Raw genomic sequence first — 22274 nt, 5'->3', positions numbered from 1 at the left:
AAGTTAAAAAGTTAAAGTGCTCGTTTGTGTCAGCCAAGTAGCAACACCCACCACCACCATTGTATCCCGCGTCGTTACTGTTGTTTAAACCTGTAGGCTGTATGCTTCCGCGTGCGACGCCATCATACGACTATCAGGCAATTTGCGGTTCCTTTGTTTCTATATTATAAGTATAATTAATTTAAAATGCACTGGAGCGAAAGAAGCATGATGGTTTTGACGAAATCTCGGTGTGACAGTAACCTCGCCTCACCAGGCTTTCCACTGTGACAGTTAAATCTAGGGGGCGGGGTCAGGGCCGGGCTAGGAAAGGAAAGTTGAGAAACCACTTAGAGGGCTGCCAAAAAAACAGTGGCTAAGATGTTGGGCTATTTCCTGGGATTTTGAGCCGGTGTTGATACATACATTTACGTGAGTTTTTAAATCTATGAACGAAGTAGCCTAGTATGTATACTATCTTACTGCTTATTTACCGTGAAAGCATTGCTAGCGTGAAATAGAAACCATTCGTGCTTTACATGACATGACATGACATGACATCAAAACATAAAGGAAGAGACGATCTTCAGGCTTCATCTGTTCATCATTATTCATAAAAGTGAACGTAGCCCTAAACTAGCCTAAGATTTAGACAAATACTGAAATTCACCTATGAGGGAAAAGCCCTAAACAAGTAAACATGATCGATCGAGTCAGTCGGTACTTTTAGTGGTATTAAACAGGAAGTGGACTAGCGCCACCAAAACATTATTGGCACCCGTATGGCACCCACACTAGGGGAAACTTTGCAGAGAAGATTGATTGATTGATTGATTGAATGATTGAAAAATGTATTAACAGTTTGCAGAATTACAGTACATTTCAAGCACAAACTCAATACAAAGGCTGTTAACTGTGAGTGGACGACCCAATTAAGCATTACACTTGTTTCCAATAGGGTCCACCATGTTCAATTCATCAAAGAAGGTATGTGAGAAATGCGACTATGCGTGTGTGACATCATACCAAGAAGGAACACCTGTTGAGTGGAAAAAAACAACTTTCATACTGTATCCAAATGTGATGTCGGAGTGGGTACTAGCCTAGGGAAATGTGGGCACTATGTACTTTTGGGCCCCAAAACAGAATGAGTGCTGGGATATGTGGGCACCTCAGAAGAGAGTGGGCACTATAGAGAAATGTGGGCACCAAAACAGATTAGGCACCAGACCTGGGAGAGGTGGGCACTACTAGGGCAATCTGGCCACCAAAACAGGAGTTTAGGGTTTGTGTCCACAGAAAGCGTTTCACACTATCTGTACATCATAATAAAAATAATAATCTTTATTGTCACATTAGGTTTACAGATGTAATTGCTTGCTTGCTGGGAAGAGAATGCACTAAAACAACCACATTGTCATTGACAGGTCAATATGAACAATAAGCGAATAGAATTCTCAAGAAAACTTGACGGCATTCCAGTTTCAGGTACAATTGCACTGTTTGGAGGCATAATATATTCATTGATTAAATCCCACTTTTCCATGCTGAATTTGGCACTACAGTCGTGTTCTATAATCTCTTTAGACTACCATGGCTTGGAAAACCAGGGTGCTACATGCTATTTAAACAGTGTTCTTCAGGTGCTCTTCATGACCAGGGACTTCAGGGAGGATATTAAATCAAGGTATCATTTTGCATATATCCTATTACAACTGGTTCAGGTAAAGTTTGCTTGACCTAATACAACAAAACACCTAGTACAGGTAATTGCTTACAGGTGGGTAGGCTACATGCATCAATCTGCATAGCCTGCATAGTGCATATAGTTTGTGATCACTTTATGATCATGTGGTGTAAACATGACTCCTTTTATGTCTTTATTGCCACAGGGTTAGACATAGTGGTCAAGACTCTGCAAACATTGATCCGCATCTGGGAAGATTGTTTGCTGATTTGGAGAGACATACAGCTAACACATGTAATATCACAAAACATTTGGGGATTACTAAAGGTACGTTTTCATGTGACATTGTGTTAATTTCTGTGTATACATGTCATAATGATAGAGATGTGCAATTTATGTGACGTCTCTTCATTTGTTTGATTGATTGATTGAAAATCAACAGTTTGCAGAATTACAGTACATTTCAAGCACAAACTCAATACAAAGGCTGTTAACTGTGAGTGGACGACCCAATTAAGCATTACACTTGTTTACAACAGGGTCCACCATGTTCAATTCATCAAAACATTAAGAGACGTACAAATAGACACTTCTATATAGACAAAGAACAGTACAGGAATTCATCATAATGGAGGTAAAAAGGGAAAAGAAACATACAGTGAGGGGAAAAGGGCGGTGGGGGGGATTCAGATTTTACGGGGGCCAGTTTCGAATTGCAGCCATCCGTAGGTGCCCTTTGAGAGCGGTTTTGAAGGAGTCAAGGGATTTGCATGTCTTAATGACTGTTGGTAGGGCGTTCCACATTTTGGTGGCATAGGAGCGAAAAGAATTTAGTCCCTTGTTTGTGCCGAATCTGGGTTGAACATGGTTCTTTGCACTCACTCTGGTGATTTCCTTTCATCCATGGAGAAGTTTCTAAATTACATTCTCAAAGAATACAGGATGACTGTACTGTATCTTTGTCTAAAGCAATCCGTTTGATCATTTAATTAAGTATAATGGTATCTATGATTAAAGGTGGACAAATTCAGGACTGTCCTGCGTTTGAGTGATGGAGCTCTCTCTCACCTGAATTTAGAATGTGCCCATGCACTGCCCACAGTCTTTCACTCATTCATCAAATTATTCTTGGATGTGTGAATGACCATTATAGCAGTAGTTGGTGAGGTAATAATTACCTATGGACACATACTGTAGGTGTCTGTCTGTTATGTAGCATCTAGTGTTTTTCCAGTTGCAAAATGCATCTGCTGTAAATGTACACTGACCGCTAACCATGTGTAGCAGAGTGGCTCGGAGCCTCTGCCTGATGGCCTCAAAAGTCTAATATCCCCCCCGGTCCATAGGGATATCCCTTTGGTCTAGTGGTTAAGATGTTGGACTTTCACATGGGAGACCCGAGTTCAAATCCCAGATGTTACACATGCACCTCGTTGTTCATTGCGAACGCAGTGAGCATTTACTATGAGACCCAGCAGATCATGTCTGTGTGTCTGTCTGTGTGTCACGCTGTAACACCACCCGCCCACCACCAGAGGGCGCAGCTGTATCACACAAAAACACACACACACATGCACGCACACACACACACACGCACGCACGCACGCACGCACACACACACACAAAACTTAACTTAAAAAAAACTTAACTTAAAAAAAACTTAAAGGAAAAACTTTAAAAGGAAAAACTTTAAAAGGAAAAACTTAAAAACAAACTTAACTTAAAAAAAAACTTAACTTAAAAAAAATCTTAAAAAACACAAAAAAAATAGAAATTAAAAAAAACCTTAAAAAATTACGTAATTTATTCTAATTGTTGTTTTTGCAATTTACGAGCTGCGTTCGCTTCCCGCGTTCGCGCGTCTTACTTGTATATGATCAGGGTCCTATTATGTGAAAGAGACTGGGCCTAGTTCTCCCTGAAAATAGTGCCCAGTTCTCTGTGCCTATAATTCTGCCCATGCAGTTCTCAGGTTAACTTCTGAAAACATTGCTTTTATATACTGTACAGTATACATGTCCTTTTCAAATGCAATTCAGTATGCCTGATGAAGGCCACATTTCTTCTTCTGACCGCTCTGGTAATCAATTATTTTGGAGAATTTAAGACTGTGTGTAGACCACCTTATTTGATCAAGCACCCGTCGAAATGTTTGGATGTGCGTGCACCTCTTGACCGCAAAACCTCCGAAAACATCCCACCTTCTGTTCGGTGGCTTTTCCAGAAATGTAATACTGCCTCTATCCATCGGATAGTGATTTAAAAAAAAGTTATTTCTTATCTATAGTGTATTGTTTATCACTGTTACTATGCATGCAGCTACAATGTCAAAGGAGCCAAACAACAATCTTTCTCTTATGTTCCTGTACACAAGACAAGACTTATGCCCAATGTATGGCCCACTCCCTGTATGACCGTGTTGCAGACCACAAGTAAAAGATATACAGTATAAGTGACGCATTGTGAGCGTATATAATTGTATGTCTGTGACACCATCGTATGATGATGCATAATTTTGGCTTTACTCACCTCCACTTCCAGTACACGAACAACGGGACTCTGCAGAGTATCTTGAGAAGATCCTAAGTCTGACCAGTCCTGATGTGTCCAAGGTAAGTAGTAATAAAAGTGTGCAGGAGGATGCTAAACGCACACCAGTCTTAGTAGTGGTGCCAGCTCATGGCAGAAACATCTAAAGAGTTAAGTCTTAAAAAGACAAAGGAGTGGCTGCACACACTGATAGCATTTTCAGTGCAGCCACTCCTTTGTCTTTTTAAGACTTAACTCTTTAAGTAGTAATAAAAGGTCAGAAAGAGTAGTAATAAAAGGTCAGAAATTGTAAATTTACAATTTACAATTTAGGCATTTAGCAGACGCTCTTAATCCAGAGCAACTTACATTAAGCAATAACAAAAGCATGGCATACATCACATATATAAAAAGTAGTTATCATGAATCATAAACTAAGAACGTAACAGTGGAGTATCTATGTTAACTATACATACTATACTATATAATATATTATACATGTGTACTATAAAGTGCTATGACTACATAAAGTGCAATTCTAGAGCTGTCTACATAACAAGCTATAAGTCTGTTTAGAATACTATCTAAGTCTACATAATGTGCTATCTAAGGGGCTAGGCTAGGGCAAGTGCTACGGGCCATGGTGGAGTCTGAAGAGGTGGGTTTTCAGACTACGGCGGAAGATTGGGAGTGAGGCTGCAGTTCTGACTGATGGGAAGTGCATTCCATAGTTTTGGAGCCAGAAGGGAGAAGAGTTTGGGACGTGTGGAGCGTTGTCCCGGCGTTTTTAGTGAAGGTACCTCCAGCTTCCCTGCGTTGGCTGATCTGAGTGCGCGGGAGGGTTTGTAGAGTACGATCATACTATGGGATATGGGGGGGCCATGCCTTTGGTTGCTTTGAATGCCAGCATCAGAGTTTTGTATTCAGTGCGGGCAGCGACCGGGAGCCAATGGAGGGAGCGGAGAAGGGGGGTGACGTGTGAGAATTTTGGCTGGTTGAAGACCAAGCGGGCTGCGGCATTTTGGATCAGTTGGAGGGGCTTAAGTGCACATGCCGGTAGGCCAGTAAGGAGGGAGTTACAATAGTCAAGTTTTGACAAGACTGTTGTCTGGATTAGGAGCTGGGCTGACTCCTGGGTGAGGAACGGTCTAATTCGTCGTATGTTGTAGAGTGTAAACCTACAGGATCTAGTGACAGCTGTGATGTGTGTTTTGAACGAGAGCTGACTGTCCAGGACAGCACCAAGGTTCCTGGTTTAATTAGCAATTCTTCAGTTTCTTCAAATATCCTTTTTGAGATGGGCACACATCTCTGCACATGGGCAGCTGGCGATTGTAGTATAGGCCCAGTCCCATTTGAAAAGAAAATATGGCATATGTTTTGAAGCAGACAATATGAACTATACCGGTATATTTGAGATTCCGTATTATATTTTCATATTCAGTTTATTGAATTATAGAATACCGGGTGGCACAGGGGTAAGGTACCTATGCTTGTCACTGTCAGGGGAGCCGGTAGGGTACAACATCAGACAGAGGCTATACTGTGCTTTACTTGTTTATCTTTGTTTTGAGATATTTAAAGGACATCTGAGACACAGGACCACATGCTCTCACTGTTGGAAGCAGACTGATGTGGATGGACTATTTTGGACTCTGCCACTCTCGATGGAAGATTCCCATACTCAACCCTACAGCGTGGTGCAGTAACTTATTAGCAATTTCATTGTGTAATTTCTTCAGAGGTAAATGGGGCACATGAAGCATAAGCAACTCTCTTCTGTTTTCAGAGCGATGGCTTTAAGGCATTCTTTATGGCATCAGAACTGGACAGCGATAACAAGATGTACTGTGAGAAGTGCAAAACAAAGACACGTGCAACTATTGTGGGTATTCTGTATGAAAGTCAAATTTAAGTCTGAAGTCTAGAGATGTCAGAATTCAGAAGCAGTTCTAGTTAAGGTTGTACTTGAAACATTTGCCAATGACATTTTACAAGACATAGGACAATGATTGAACAATAACATTTCGCAAGACATAGGACATTGCAAAACAATTACATTTGACAAGACATAGGACAATCACAGAACAATTACATTTTACAATAAACTGTAGGACAATTTCAGAACAATATAACAACTTACCAGACAAACAACTGTGTGCAAATGACAATGTGCAAACATCAGTATATTTTGTGCTTCTATATATCACTCTATCTTATATAAACAAGGAGAGCCAGCTAACAAAGGATCCTGACATTCTGATCCTGCTGCTCAAGAGGTTTGCGTTTGACTGTGGACAGATGTGCTATGTCAAACTCCACTGTTGCGTGGATGTGCCTCAGACATTACAGACAGAGGTATTTCAACATATTTATGTACTTTTCCTTTCACGTTTGCTGTTTTCATTTAAAGGAATTTATCTCCATATACCAGTCCTCACTTATTCTACCATTATGTCTCAGAGTTGAACTGTACCTACCAATGAGATCATCAGCAGGGACTTCTAACTTGATTCCAATGGTACTCTTATTGATGCAACAACCGTGGCTACCATTACAGCGTGCTAATGTTCCAGAAAGGCTGTTGTTTCTTTTAAATCGAAATCCATGTTGATGATGTTATTGTCAGATTACGGTATTTGCCAAAGCTATCAACAATTCAACTCTGAGACACAGAGTCGACAGAAATGGTGCCATTTCATAGTGAAGAGTTGGATTAGAGAATGCCGAAATATAGAGATACTATTAAAAAATGTGTTCCTTTAACATTTCTTCGATTTTGGTTTATCTCTTTAATCAGAATGGCAGCTATGACTTCTATGCGTCTGTGGACCATTTTGGAAGTATACAAGGAGGACACTACACTGCAACAGTTATGTCTTATGAAACCGGCGAATGGTATTGCTTTAATGACACCTATGTTAGAAAGGTGAGCAAAATGGTTTGTTTTTTTCTTTCACTTGCATGCCATATATTGAAGAGGAGCACCAGTACAGAATACTCAAGAGACGGCTGCTCTGCATGATCATGTAATCATTGTGCACGGCAGTATTTTTAGAATAATAAAGTGACACTAGTTTTCATTTCACATTGACAGATCAAGCCACCATTTGGGCCATGTGACACTGCTGTTAGGTAAGCATATTTTGTGCACAGGAATGCTAGTACTATGCACACCAAAGTCCTTGTTGTGGTGCCGGTCCAGTAAACTGATTTAGCTGAGGCTTCTGCCAACACTCCCTTTTGGTCAACAAAAAAACTGAATACATTGTATAAGGTGTGTTTATTTTAAATGACCAATAAACTTGAAACTTGACCCCTATATTACCACAATTGATTAGTAGTCTTCAAGGGACAAGAAGGCCTTCTTGTAAAGAAAATGCCTTCTTCAGGGAGAAGGTAGTTACCCGTCGAAACGTTGGTTTCTTTACTCTGCGTCCTATATATAAAGTATTGCCACTTTGGCTACCACCTTCTTGCCCCTTGAAGACTACTATTCAGGTAAGCATATTTTCCCAGAGAGCTTTCCCTGATCGGTAAATGTCATGATTGTCACATTCGTGCCAGGTAGTGGCTGAGTGCAGCTAGCTAGCTACGCTATAGTGTTGTACCTGTCCACCTGAAGTGTGTCTCCAGTAGATACGGCTGTTGAAGCTGCCATTTTCATATTTTTCTTCATCTTTCTTATCTCCTCCATTAATCAGGTCCAATGCGTATCTGCTCTTCTACAGGAAAGGTAAGATAATATTCACAACAGTCATTATTAGTTTAACTGCCACAAAGCATGACATTGAAAACTATACCTTTAATGAGGCGCCTCTGTTTGTCTGCACTTTTTGTATGTAGGTACATATTACCACTGTGCTCTGTCCACATCATTGCAGATTTCTCCACTAGAGGGGGATGTTTAGTTAATAACTACAGTTCTGAGCACATCACTATATCAGTAATGGTGGATTCAAAACACAATTCTTTATTGCAGCGTTTTTCAAAGAGACATGTTAGCCAATAAAGCATTGGTTTGACATGCTGTATCAATGATGTGCAATGTTCAATGTGAATATTGTTGCTGTTGGGGAGAAACCACCTAACTACATTTTTTTAGGTTTTTTTTATTTTCTTTTATCAATCAATGCTATTGAACACCCTTTATGTCTGTGTAAAGGGTCTAAACCAAACAAGTAGGATGTTTAAACATCTGCTGTTATATTTGCTTTCTCTTCACAGTGGCCTCAACAGATTCTCAAGTAAAATATGAAGCGAATCTGCAACTCCGAAAGCCTGGGCAAAAGTGTGAGAAATCATGGCGGGACAATGATATGGAGATAAAGACACAGACGGAGGCGAGTGCTGATAGAAAGATGAACAAACAGCAGAATCTGTTTGGATTTGACGTGCTGCCTAGAGACATGTTTTCTCACTTATTTCAGGAAAGATGTGATATAGCTTATTGGCAAAACATAGGCAGTTCTCAGTTAACCAATGAGGACCACCTGGATAATGTTAAAAAAGCAGTGAAGCAGACCATGACTAGAATGGATAATGATGTAAAACTGGCAATGACGGTTTACCCTGCAGAGGGAGGAAATAACAAAGAAATCAACACCAGAGAACATCAAAAGGTTTATACACATTCATGTCATACCTCTCCCAGTGGCACATCTCCACTTTCACAATTGTCCACACAAACACAGAGTCTCGTTACGGAGACAATACCCTTGGGCAGTTCACTCATGTCATTTAAGAAGTCAAATGATTTTGTCAGAAACAAAGGCTATGTTCCTTGTACCCCTTATGCACTGAGCCCCTCTAAAAATGCCAGGAGTAACAAGTCTTCAACTTTGCAAGGAGGACAGAAAAAACCACCATGGAAGTAGTATATTAGGAGCTTATAGTGGAGATTGACTAAAAGCATCACTTGAAAATTCCATTATTATCCATAAACCTATAATTATCTCAAAGAGGGTGACAGAAAGAGAAAGATAGTGAATGGAGGCTGCTACTGTATTGCTGAGTAAAGCGAGCTAATTGAGGCAGGTAGGAGCATTGTTTTTTGGGCTGGAATGTTCCAATGTCAACCCAGCATTCAGCAAAGAGTCAAAAGCACACTTGAACACAATCACAAGAATATGAAAATTGTAGACTGGAAAGTATTCAATCTAGAAAATGGTAGTATGCAACAACAATAAAGCATATGATCTATTCTAAGTCATTTTCAGAATGTTTCTCGTTGTTTTGCGATATTGTCATTATTTGAGACGGTACTTGTGAAATGCTGGGCTTCCAACACATGGGTATAATGAGCTGAAATAACACAAGTAGCATTTGAAGGTGATTGAGTCTTTGAGCTCTTCTTCCTCGACAAACACTTCCTGGCCTTTGCCCTCTTTCCGACATGACTCCATGGGCCTATTGCAGTAGTCACCCACCCCACATCCAGAATAGACACTCGGGTGGGCGTTTAAACACACACCCCTGTAGTTATAAAGCATGTGTGGATCAATGAAGCACATTTTTATAGTACAGGATTTACAGTCTAAAACCTACAGTATTTTAATTATTATTATTATTATTATTTGTGTAATATAATATGTGTAAGCTTTGTTAATCATACGTTAGCCCTGTTAGTCAGCTAGCCATATAAGAGTCTATACTATATAGGCTGAGGGGCCCACATATTTGAGCATTAAGCTACAATACACATTTTAGTAAATTGTCGATGCGTCTCCCACAAGGGGCTTCTGGTAGTCAAGTATCCCCGGGCACTGGCCAATAATCATTAAACAATGAAATCAACTAATTTCTTATCATTGTTATTTCTCATTGGATGAAGTGAAAGAATAGTGTTAGTATAGGCATCATTACAGCACTGACGCTTTCGATAGCAATAGTTCCCCAGTGTCGGTGTTGCACCTGTTGAAATAATGGCTGGTTTATTTCAAAGAGGGTGGCTGTCACTGCACCTGCAGCTGTCAGTCACAAGGCATCAAGGTTGTTGAGGACTTTGGAGGGAAACACTGCCCACAACTAAACAATTTTTTGCCACATCAAGATAAGAATGAACTTTACAACTGTTGTTCCAGTCACAGTGTTCCTCCTCGTTCTCCTGTCATCTGGTATGTCTTAAGTTACTACTTACTGTATGCTTTTTTCTTCTTCTTCTTAGCCCCTTTGTTTTTTTTAACACATTTGTTATTAATTAAGTTATTTTGTTTAGTAGGAAATACGTATACATTTGATGTATTATTTTCATCATTATTATTACGTTTATGTAGGAGTGACTTATGCTTTGTTACGCTGTTGAGCACAATTATGTGGCTAAAATAAATATGCCCCTCGTCCTCGATACAATTCCTTGTCATCAATTTATTCAAAATTATGGTAATTGAATAGGATTATAGAAAAACTATGTCTGCTCTAAACGTATCATCTAACTTTACTGTCAACATCAGGCAAGAACTCAGTAAGACTAAAGTCATCATGTTGACTATCTAAACTGCATGTGGACACAGTATGTCCATTAGAAATTATTTTGGCCCTCAAAAAAGTAGCTTACAACAGCTGACAGCAGGGACTGTTATTCCAAAATATCCACAAATTCACTCCTATTTAGGCATGTGTGTTTTACATTTGGAATGACTGTTGCATTGCGAATTTGCGACCGAAGGTCACAGTTAACTATGGAATCGTGCATTTCCCGTCAGTGTGTTGGTTGGTTGGGGTGAGAGAGCAAGTGATATCATGTGACATCAGGGATGGAGCACGTGACATGTGACCTCATCAGGGATGGAGATCCCTGATGTAATCAATATCAAGCCCATACTGTATATGGAGATCCGAGCCTTAGATCTCTATGGAGCTGACCTGTTCTGACATTCCATATGTTGATATCCATCCTTCCTCTTCGATGTCTCCCTTTTGACTGATACCTGTCCATTTAAACTCTAGACGGACGTGCTCCAAAGTTATTAGTGCAGCCGTGCCCGGCAGCCGGCGAAAACTAGAGTTCTCAACAGGCCCGAAAATTAAGATCTTACCCCCCATACCAAAGCGCCAGCGCTCGGACAGCAGTCTGCTGTCACCCAGGCGGATGCGTGCACGCCCTCAGGCGTGTGTGTGTGTGTGTGTGTGTGTGTGTGTGTGTGTGTGTGTGTGTGTGTGTGTGGTGGGTTTCTAGAGAGCTGGGGCAGGAACGAGGAGGAGCGTCTGATCAACTACCTGTTCAAAGAGCGACGCTACAACAGACAGTTTCGGCCCGCCGAGAATCAACGAGAACCTGTAGATGTGTACCTCACTCTCACTCTCTCCAATCTCATCTCGCTGGTATGCTGTGTGTGAAACTGTGAATAAGCATGATCAAGTGTCTTTCTCAGGGACATCTCAGAGAAAGACCCGGGACATTCTGTTTTACAGGCGGATTCTCTACCCATTCAGCTGTGTGTGTGTGTCATTGTGTGTTTGGAATGATAATCATGTAGGATTAACATTGCACAATTACTCTATTTTTAGCCCAGGAGGCACAAAATATAGAAGGGCATGTCACATGACAAAAACAGCATGAGATGGTGTTTTAAACTAACAAAGCCATAATGTAGTATTCAATTCTAAGCTTAGTTTTACAATAAGCAACATTAACAAACCAATTCATCTTAAGTGCTTGGTCAAATCCACATGGGTATCTCACCCACCTACACCAACCCAATGTTCTTGTCTCTAAGTATTATACTGTACTAAAGTTAATGACACAAAGTCCTTTGTTGACCCAAAACTGAACTTTTAAAGAGGGTGACATTTTTTAACTCGCCACACTAAGGTCCCACATGTATTTTTGTCAAGTGCCTTACATACTACTGGGAACAAGTGTTTATAATTAAACAGCTATTTATAGTCACACACTGTCACATGCCATGATTCCACTGTGATTATCATTGCATCAATGCATTGTTTTTACACTAAATCATCAACAGTGACATCCTGCAGTTTTCTAAGTCAACCTTCCTGGCCATATTTGACCACCATCCAACCATCCATCAGTCTTTTGGAGAATAAAAACTGAGGAATGCTACTGAAAGTCTGTGTCTGGACAGAATGACAATTTAAAGAGAAACAGCTCCAATAGAGATGGCTGTATTTTTGCAAGCAAGATGGAGAAGTAAATTGGTTTGTACCTACCAGCAGCTGCGATTACAGTACTTGCCATAGGGATAGCATTTAAGACAACTTCAACTTTTAAACATTAACTTTTGGGGACAGATGTGTGGAGACACATTGTACCTCGATCAGGCCTCTTCCAGGCCTTAACTTATGTGACTCTGCACCTTCAAAGTGCCAGGAAACCTTATGGCTTTTGAACCCCAGAGCACATTAAACTGAAAACGATCTACGTCACTAACTCTGGGCTTCCCCAGAGTTTGTGTCGAAGTGTCCTTGAGCAAGACGCTGAACCCCTAATTGCTCCTGATGAGCAGGTTGATGCCTTGTATGGTTTCCTCTGCCATCGGTGGATGAATGTGTGTGTGAATGGGTGAATGTAATGCACAATCTATGTAAAGCGCCTTGGATAAAGGCGATATATAAATGCACCATTTACCATAACATAGGCATTACCTTGCTTTTATTTTTCTCTTCCTCCCCTAGAAAGAGGTTGACGAGACACTTCTGACCAATGTCATGATTGAACATGTAAGTCAATCAGAACCTTACACATCATGGGAATCAGGTTTTCCTGTCCATCATTGTAATCCTGCTTTGTTTGTGTGTGTGCGTGTGCGCGTATGTTTGTGTTTTGACAGATTTGGACGGACTACAGGTTGACGTGGAATGTTTCAGAGTTTGATGACATAAGCATCCTTCGTCTCCCACCCAAAATGGTGTGGCTGCCAGACATTGTTCTGGAGAACAAGTGAGATTCATTCTCATGATCATTTCTCTTTCAACAAACATACATTATTTTAAACTGCACTACTGGGGCCGAATTACAGCTTCCAAACAGGGGCTTAATGCTGCAGAACAAAGGCCCACAAAGGCTACTGTACTACAACGTTTATACCGGTACTCTACCTGGCAGGTTAAAACAAACGCCACCATATTAGCATTTGAATGTCTGTGCCCTGACTACGTGACAAAACGGTGCTAATTTGTGTTCCTATTTTCTTCATGGGTGCTCAAGCACCCACATAGTCGGTGCCGCTGCATGCGTGTGTCCAACTATTTGACCTGTGAGAAGTCTATGAATAACTACTGGAATTTGAAGTGCAGCCCTTCCTCTGCAATGTTTCTTCAAATGTTTTAGCATACAGTACCAGACGCCCAGAGGGTTTAGGGCGAGGTCGCACTGACCTCTGGGAATGCCCATATATGGACCTTTTTTTAAATTTTATTATTGACGTTTTTGGTCCGGGTAGTGCGTAAAATGTGTGCTAATTAGTAAGGCCAGGCGGGGCCTATTGAGAACTCTAGTTTTCACCGGATGCCAGGTGTAACTGCGCTAATGACTTGGGGCGGGCTGCGGGACCTTCTAGAGTTTGAATGGAAAGGTATCAGTCAAAAGGGAGACATCGAAGAGGAAGGACAGGTGGGGTAGGATCAACAAATGGAAAGTCAGAACAGGTCAGCTCCATATATGGAGATCTAAGGGTTTGATGAGGTCAGATCAACAAGGTGTCCATGAGGCCATTATGTAGAGTTGCTGGCCAGCTCCATATATGCAGATAGGTATGGCTATCCAGGGTTTGTTGAGGTCAGTGTCGTGATCTTCATATATGGAGACAGTCATACATGAGGCGTGGCACGCTGGTGTGTAGGGGGGTCAACAAGCAGGTCGGGAGTGGATTATTGTCGGTATCAGACAGTAACATGCAGTCTATCCCCGTTACAATAGAGTCTAGCGCATAGGGATAGACCCCCGGCTAGACCCCTGGGAGATTGCTGAGGTGGAGCGCCACACATACCATCAGCTCCCAGTACTTCCCGCACGACTTGCCGCACCCAAGCCGTGCTACTCATACGTTGAGTTGGCGGTGCCCGGGATCGAACCCATTAACTTGTGGTCCAAAGGCGAGAGCTCTACCGACAGAGCTTCCCGGACACTAAAACGCAACGACCTCTTTTCATTTAGGATTATGTTTTGTTTTTGGCCCTTCACATTGTTTTAAAACTAATGGTGTGTTTCAGTAATGATGCCCAGTTCGAGGTGGCTTACTTCTCCAATGTGCTGGTTGATTCCAATGGCCGGGTGACCTGGTTGCCTCCGGCCATCTTCAGGTCATCCTGTTCCATCAATGTCAACTTCTTCCCCTTTGACTGGCAGAACTGCACCCTCAGATTCACGTAAGACCAATGGTTGAAGTTAATTTTCAGAAGTTATTAGTAATAGGCATGTGAAAATAGTCTTGCGCTAACCCCCCCCCACTACAGTCTCAGGAATGAGAAGAGTGAAAGCACAAAGGCGTAGGTAGCACAAAGGCCAGGATTAGGATGGTCTTTATATTGTCACAAATATCTGCCACTCAATATAACCTGGCACTGTTCCCATGAGCCACTCCCCCCATCTCCACCCACAGCAGAGACAAAATCACACTCCACTACTACTACAGTACTATTGCTACTTTTACTTAAGACCCTCTCCTAACACATACATTAATTTGAACTCCATTTCCCCTGATGCACTGCAGCTCTCTATCTTACAATGCCAAAGAGATCACCATGCGACTGAAGCAGGAGAGTCCCGGCGAGGACGAGACAAAAAAATTCACGGTGGAGTGGATAATCATTGACCCTGCCAGCTGGGCAGGTAGATTGACCTCTATTTATCCTCAACGCGCGCGCTCACACACACACACACACACACACACACACACACACACACACACACACACACACACACACACACACACACACACCAAGGTTTTTTGTCTAGGTAGAGCATCAGACTTTAACAAATATGGCAGTCACATATGGAATTTGATTTTGAATGCTGTAAGCTGGACACAAGTATTATTTGTTTGTTTATCTTTTGGTTATCATTGACATTGTCTGTATGTTTGTTCTGTGGGGGGGGGGGGGGGGGGGGGTTGTCTGTTTTATGTGAAATGGGTTGGGGACACGGGGGGTGGGGAGGGGGGGTCGATTAATCACTTGAACATGAACATATAGCTGCAATCGTCATCGTCACACATTGACCCGTTGTGATCTTGTAGCCTGTTTGTGACAAAGATATCTTGTGTTGAGTGAACCAGCATACTAAGGAGCTGCAAATCAATTTTGCAGTAAGTGGGTCTTAAGGTGAGACATGGTAGGCGAATAGGGAAAAAAAGTTAACTAATAGCTATCACAATGAAACTTCTCCGGTTGATTACTTATATTAAAACTAAGATCTTTTGTATTACAAGTTTTCTGAAATTATATGTTTAAATATGCAAATTAGGATAAAGCCAGGTTCAAAATTATTGAATGTATTTTGTTGACATATTAGAGACAAAGAAAATTACAGAAGGGATTTTAGATATCTCTAATTATCACTCCACAAATCAGAAAATAGTGTCAACAGGCATAAAAAACCCAATTTTCGGCATGTTTTTAGGTATAAAATGTGATGTAAATCAGGCTGTGAATGATATATCAACAAACCCTGTAAATATCTGCAGAATATAGTTCTGAATAAGACTGGAAAGTTTGGTGTATGTGAGTGCAACTGAAGTGGAGATTCTTTGTCCCAACAACATATAATGCCATATATCATTGGAAAGGTCTGGACCTCGAGCTGACTGTGGTTTGATCCAAAAAAGGTCACTTCCTTTGTGTACCAACAACCAATCATGAAAATTGAGAGGGTGGATTTTCACCCAGCAAAACGAGCTAAAATAAACTACTAAAATAAACATCTAAATCTGATTTTTTAATGTTTATTTTGCTTTAGTTTGGAAGAAAACATGTTTAGGAAGCAAAATAGCAAAAAGAAAAAAAAAAAGGAAAAATCCTGATTTCACCTACCATGTCTCGCCTTAAGTGGTTAAGTGAGTTTTGTTTGTGGAAAAGAATGAAAGTATAATATCCAGTGGTGGAAAGTAAATTTACTTCAGTATTTCCAACTTCCAGTACTTCTACTCCACTACATCTCATAATTGTACTACACTACAATTATTTGAAAACTTTAGTTACTTTGTAGATTATGATACATTAACCTAAACATACATTAACCACTTCAGCTCTATATGCATTTTGGCCATTTGAAAATAGACGATCTACAAGCTCACAATGCGTCGCGATGCAACGCATTGTGAGCTTGTAGATCTGCTATTTTCAAAAGATGTTTATTTATTTGAAAACTTGAAATGAGACATTCTGCATAATAGCTACTTTTACTTTTGGTACTTTTAAGTACATTTCGATGCCAAATTGCCAATACTCTTGTGCTTTTACTCTTGTACTTTTTCTATATTGCGGTATTGATACTTTTTACCAAAAAACATTTGAGTACTTTTTCCCACCACTGATCATTCCACTCCACGTCCCATGTCTCTTCCTCATCGTCAGAGAACGGGGAGTGGGTGGTCATCCACCGGCCGGCCAAGAGGAACGTCTACAAGCACATCCCCATGGAGAGCAGCAAGCACCAGGACATCACCTTCTACCTGATCATCAAGCGGAAGCCCCTCTTCTACATCGTCAACATCATCATCCCCTGCGTGCTCATCTCCTTCCTCGCCTCGCTGGCATACTATCTTCCTGCTGACAGTCAGTGCAACTATAGCAGTCTAAAAGACGCGTCGAAGCGTGTCACATGTTATGTATAATGTTTTTATCCGCTTAAACCCTGTATAATAAATACTTTGTCGACCGGAGGTCCCCCAGCGGTCGATTTTAGGCCTATTCCCGCTCTACACACCAACTCTCTTTGCTGAAAATAGTCAATCTACAAGCTCACAATTGCAACGCGATGTGAGCTTTGAAGTACAACAAAGCATAAAGCCCGATTTATACTGTTTCAAATGCAGAAAATAACAGAGACAAGCTAACTGAGCTTGTAGTTTGGCTATTTTCAACACTGTCGTGTGGTGCATCCTGTAGAGATGCTCCATGTTAACTTGCGTTATGTTATGAGTTTCTATAGCGACAAATAGTGCACCTATAGAGCCGTGGGAGGACCCCAGTCAACTACGTAGGTACTGTAGGGTTTAAGTTGGGTTTAAGTTTCTGGAACACACAACAGATACTGTGTCTGCACTTTAAATATCTGTCTTTATTTGTTGCCTGCTTTCCGTGTGTGTGTGTTTGTGTGTGTGTGTGTGTGTGTGTGTGTGTGTGTGTGTGTGTGTGTGTGTGTGTGTGTGTGTGTGTGTGTGTGTGTGTGTGTGTGTGTGTGTGTGTGTGTGTGTGTGTGTGTGTGTGTGTGTGTGTGCGTGTGTGCGTGTGCGTGCAGGTTGTGAGAAATTGACTCTGTCCATTTCTGTGCTGCTGGCTCAGTCTGTGTTCCTGCTGCTGATATCACAGAGGCTGCCGGAGACCTCCATGTCCATACCGCTCATCGTCAAGTAGGCCCAACTAGCGTTCACTATGCTGGGGGGGGGGGGGGGTGATATTTCTCCATATATTGACCTACCCACATTTTTGTTATCGTAGATAACGGTCACGGAAGTGCTTTAAATGACTATGCACGCACGCACGCACGCACGCACACGCACACACATGCAGACACACGCACGCACACGCAGGCGCACACACACACGCACACGCACACACACCAGGGCTGCCAACATTGGAGAAACGTAGATGTGAGCTCCTGTGTTCTAGTGAATTTTTGGACTTTGATACCAAATCCAGGAGAAATTACAATGCAGGATACAGCATTGGCAGCCCTGACACACACACACACACACCACACACACACAATTCACAGTTCACTATGGATGCTGCGTGTGTTTGTGTGTCGTCAGGTACCTGATGTTCATCATGGTGCTGGTGACAGTGGTGGTGTTGAACTGTGTCGTCGTTATGAACCTGCACTTCAGGACACCTTGCACTCATGTCATGTCAGAATGGACAAAGAAGGTATAGATTGGCTTCCTACCAAACTATCGTACAACAGACCACATTCTCACTTTCAACACGCTAATTGACAACCAAATAAACAAAAACAAAAGTAAAATAATCTCCTGTTTTGTCGACTTCAAAAAAGCTTTTGACTCAATTTGGCACGAGGGTCTACTGTACAAACTGCTAGAAAGCAGAATTGGGGGAAAAACCTACATCATAAAATCAATGTACACAAACAACACATGCGCTGTTAGGATTGGGAAAAAGGTTCTTTCACGAAAGCAGAGGAGTTAGACAGGGATGCAGTCTGAGTCCAACACTCTTTAACATATACATCAATTAATTGGCAAAAACACTAGAACAGTCAACAACACCAGGCATCCCGCTAGCAGACACAGAAATCAAATGCCTACTGTTTGCAGATGACCTGGTGTTACTGTCCCACCTTGACCTCTTACACAAATTCTCACATACATGGGACCTGACAGTAAACCTAGCCAGACACAAATTATGATATTCCAAAAAAGACATAACCACCTGAACCAACAATTCTTTCTGAATACGACGGCTCTAGAACACACAAAAACTATACTTGCCTCGGCCTAAACATCAGTAGCACAGGAAACTTCAACAAATCTTTGAACGACCTGAGAGAAAAGGCAAATAGGGCTTTCTATGACATCAAAAGGAACGTTAAGTTAGATATCCCAATAAGAATCTGGTTAAAGATATTAGACTCCGGGGCATCTGCTGGCCTAGTGGTCCAGGCGCATGCCACATATAGGCTCTGGCCTGACAGCATGTCGCGTGTTCGAGTCCCGTTCATGACGACCTTTGCTGCATGTCTCTCCCTCTTTCCTGTCTGTCTTCACTGTAACTATCAATAAAGGCACAAAAGCCAAAAAAAATCTTTAAAAAAAAAAGAAGAAAACCATCATAGAACCCATCTCCCTCTACGGTTGTGAGATCTGGGGTCCCCTTAACAACCAAGATTAAAGAGATTAAAGAAAGATTAAATTGGATAAACACCAAACTGAGACTCAGAGACTTCCTCCGCACCCAATGAAAAACAACAAACAATGCTTGCAGGGCAGAATTAGGGACATACCCACTCATCATCCAAATAAAGAAAAAGAGCACTTAAATTTCATGACCACCTAAAAGAAAGCAACCATAATATATATAGGTCGAAACATGCATGGCATGTTGGCCAACGCTCAAACACTGCCTCTCGTCTACACGTATAGATCTTCCTGGAGTGGTTGCCCCGCCTCCTGCGTATGTCCCACCCCGAGGAGGCCGAGACGAGCTGGGACCGGGCGTTACCGCGGAGGTCCAGCTCGGTGGGCTACATCGCCAAGGCAGAAGAGTACTACAGCATTAAGTCCCGCAGCGAGCTGATGTACGAGAAACAGTCTGAGAGACATGGGCTGCCGGCCAGAGCTACCGCCGCCACTGCTGGTACTACTGACCACGCACACAGTCACGCACGCACGCACGCACGCAAGCATGTACATATAAACACACACACACGCGCACACACATAGTCACATACACACACAGCTCCATAACGAACTAGACAGATGGACGGACACACGGACAGGGTGCAAAACATACTCTTCCCCCAAGCCTTCGGCCTGGTGGAGACAACTATTGTCATGGAAAAACATTATAGTAACATCATACAGTACATCATACAGTACACACCACATTTCCATTGCTTGAACACACTGTGTGTGTGTGTGTGTGTGTGTGTGTGTGTGTGTGTGTGTGTGTGTGTGTGTGTGTGTGTGTGTGTGTGTGTGTGTGTGTGTGTGTGTGTGTGTGTGTGTGTGTGTGTGTGTGTGTGTGTGTGTGTGTGTGTGTGTGTGTGTGTGTGTGTGTGCAGATGTGAAACCAGTAGAGGGTGAGGAGGATGACACAGAAAAGCTGTATGGTGAGATGAAGCCTGCTGTAGATGGAGCCAACTACATCATCAAACGCATGCACCACAAGAATGACTACAACACGGTGAGACTCAGGAGACAACAATACTGTTGCTTTATGTTCTGCTCTGCATTGTTTTATTTGTGTCTTTTGTTAAATTGACTCATTGCTGGAATCAGGATAATATTTTAAGATAAGTTGAAATCTTGTTTTCTTTAGTTTGCTCTCTAGTCAATCTTTTTTCTCATGTGTTAAAATAATACAAATATTAATAGGTGGGCAAACTGGGCATAATAATCTTCGGAGGCTGATTAGACACCAGCCTGTGTTCAGTTGGCTGCTCCCCATGGATCTCTCCTCTTGAGGTTTTCTCTGCTGCCTCTGTGGTGGTCTAGATGGCTCCCCTCCCATTTCCAGCGCCAACCTTGATGGGCATGCACCTTGCATCCAAGCTTTTGACTGTTAATGACCAGAGATCTTCATAGTTGGTCTTTATAATACAAATCATAAACATTATAATAACAGCAGTCATTACAGCAGTGGCCAGAGCATCATTGGCAGGATACAATGCTGATAGATCAGCTCCTGTCAATATATAGCAATATAACAATTGCTGAAGAGGAAGTCAGTCTTTGCCTTGTTACTATGCAGAAGAATATCTTCAAAAGGTTAATCTGAAATACGTTTATGCCAGATGCTATTTCATCAGATTTAACACAGAGCCCGCCAGAACCGTATAAACCGTAGGATTAAATTAATCCCCTAGCCTGCCAGAACCATAGACTACGTTTTCCAGGGTTTATATTGTTTAATCCATGTTTTGATCCGATCGTATCATTAGCTGCCGTTCGTTAGCATAACAGTCAAAGTGGGACAGTGGCCGCAGCCATTTTGAAGATGCGCACGCAATGCCGCGCATCCATTTGCACTCTATGGGCTGCTTTCAATGGCCTGTATCTCAGAAACGGCGCAATGATTGTCGTTTCTGAAAACAAGGTTTCTGAAAACAACGGCCTGCAGCAGGTGCTGTGATACTCGTGGTCGGGATTTTTCACCAACGAGTGAACGAACAACAACCGGTCAAGACACTACACACACCATTTTGTCATTGTAACATCCAATTACGGATATTTGGCTCTTCAAAATAAGGGTTGCGCGCGATAAAACGTGTGTATTATTTCTTTGAACCTTTACGTCTTTAACCTTCTTTTCTTTTCTCTGTGCCATATATCCCATCCTTTGCTCAGGAGAAGGACAACTGGAGCGGTATAGCCCGTACGGTGGATCGCCTGTGTCTGTTCATGATGACTCCGATCATGACATTGGGAACCATCGTCATATTCCTCATGGGTCTCTGCAACCACCCTCCTCCTCTGCCTTTTGAAGGAGACCCTCATGACTACAGACAAGACAATTGTCGGCTGTAACAAGGTGCATGCACACAGAAAAGCCTACTTCGCTCACGCACACAGGCACACACACACACACACACACACACACACACACACACACACACACACACACACACACAATTATATTTTTGTTAGCTGTGTATTCTTGTGTGTTTTACGGTACTTCAGCAGATGCAATGACTGATTATTGACTGGTTATTGACTGAATATGCTCTTTGTGGTCTTCAAAACAAACATTAAAGTTGAATTAAGTTGTATTCACATTGTGCAGTGCCCTAATTGTGCACTCCACTCTCTGTAGCCTATGATCTTTACTCTCTGTGCCATCTACTGTATACGTCTGTACTGGTTAGGGTTTGAGGTAGGTTGTCGGTCTAATGACAGTCGGACCAATAGTATGTCGGAACTGGGGGTGGACTCGAGACTCGACTTGGACTTAAATAGCAAATTATGACTTTAGACTTACTTGAGTAAGTAAAAAAGAAATACTTGGACTTGACTTGTACTTCAACGCCAATAATTTGTGACTTGACTTGACTTGAGACTTCACTTGACACCTTCCAACAAGCCCAAATGCCAAAATGTTAAAATATTAAAATGCACTGCACATGAAAGGGCTTCTTTCACTCTTCCAAGTGGCCTCCAGGGCTCCGGTGCATCGAGCGAGTTTTCAGCCACGGTGGCATGATATTACTTACCATTTTAAA

The 22274-nt window shown here is 41.9% G+C and overlaps 2 protein-coding genes across 3 annotated transcripts; both read left to right on the top strand.

Annotated features, from left to right (window-relative positions):
* The first annotated feature begins 311 nt into the window (after positions 1-311).
* On the top strand, positions 312-9379 carry LOC306913982 (ubl carboxyl-terminal hydrolase 18). 2 transcript variants are annotated; one of them, XM_079490836.1, is made up of 13 exons: positions 312-411; positions 938-966; positions 1407-1467; positions 1567-1666; positions 1872-1993; positions 4208-4278; positions 5770-5895; positions 5985-6080; positions 6425-6553; positions 6996-7124; positions 7293-7330; positions 7900-7931; positions 8423-9379. In XM_079490836.1, exons 2-13 carry the CDS (start codon positions 946-948, stop codon positions 9070-9072), a joined length of 1575 nt encoding a protein of 524 aa, XP_079346962.1. In that variant the 5' UTR covers positions 312-411; positions 938-945; the 3' UTR covers positions 9073-9379. The 2 variants fall into 2 exon arrangements, with proteins under 2 accessions (XP_079346962.1, XP_079346963.1); XM_079490837.1 differs by lacking the exon at positions 938-966.
* A 754-nt stretch (positions 9380-10133) lies between these two features.
* LOC306913981 (acetylcholine receptor subunit delta-like) lies at positions 10134-21814 on the top strand. Its single transcript, XM_079490835.1, has 12 exons — positions 10134-10311; positions 11373-11518; positions 12833-12877; positions 12988-13097; positions 14369-14524; positions 14869-14987; positions 16730-16930; positions 17616-17727; positions 18130-18244; positions 19477-19690; positions 20118-20239; positions 21403-21814. Exons 1-12 carry the CDS (start codon positions 10254-10256, stop codon positions 21580-21582), a joined length of 1578 nt encoding a protein of 525 aa, XP_079346961.1. The 5' UTR covers positions 10134-10253; the 3' UTR covers positions 21583-21814.
* The last annotated feature ends 460 nt before the right edge of the window (positions 21815-22274 follow it).

The sequence above is a fragment of the Electrona antarctica genome, assembly GCF_951216825.1.
Source record: "Electrona antarctica genome assembly, chromosome: 21".
Lineage (NCBI taxonomy): Eukaryota > Metazoa > Chordata > Actinopteri > Myctophiformes > Myctophidae > Electrona > Electrona antarctica.
This window is presented reverse-complemented; position numbering and strand designations above follow the sequence as displayed.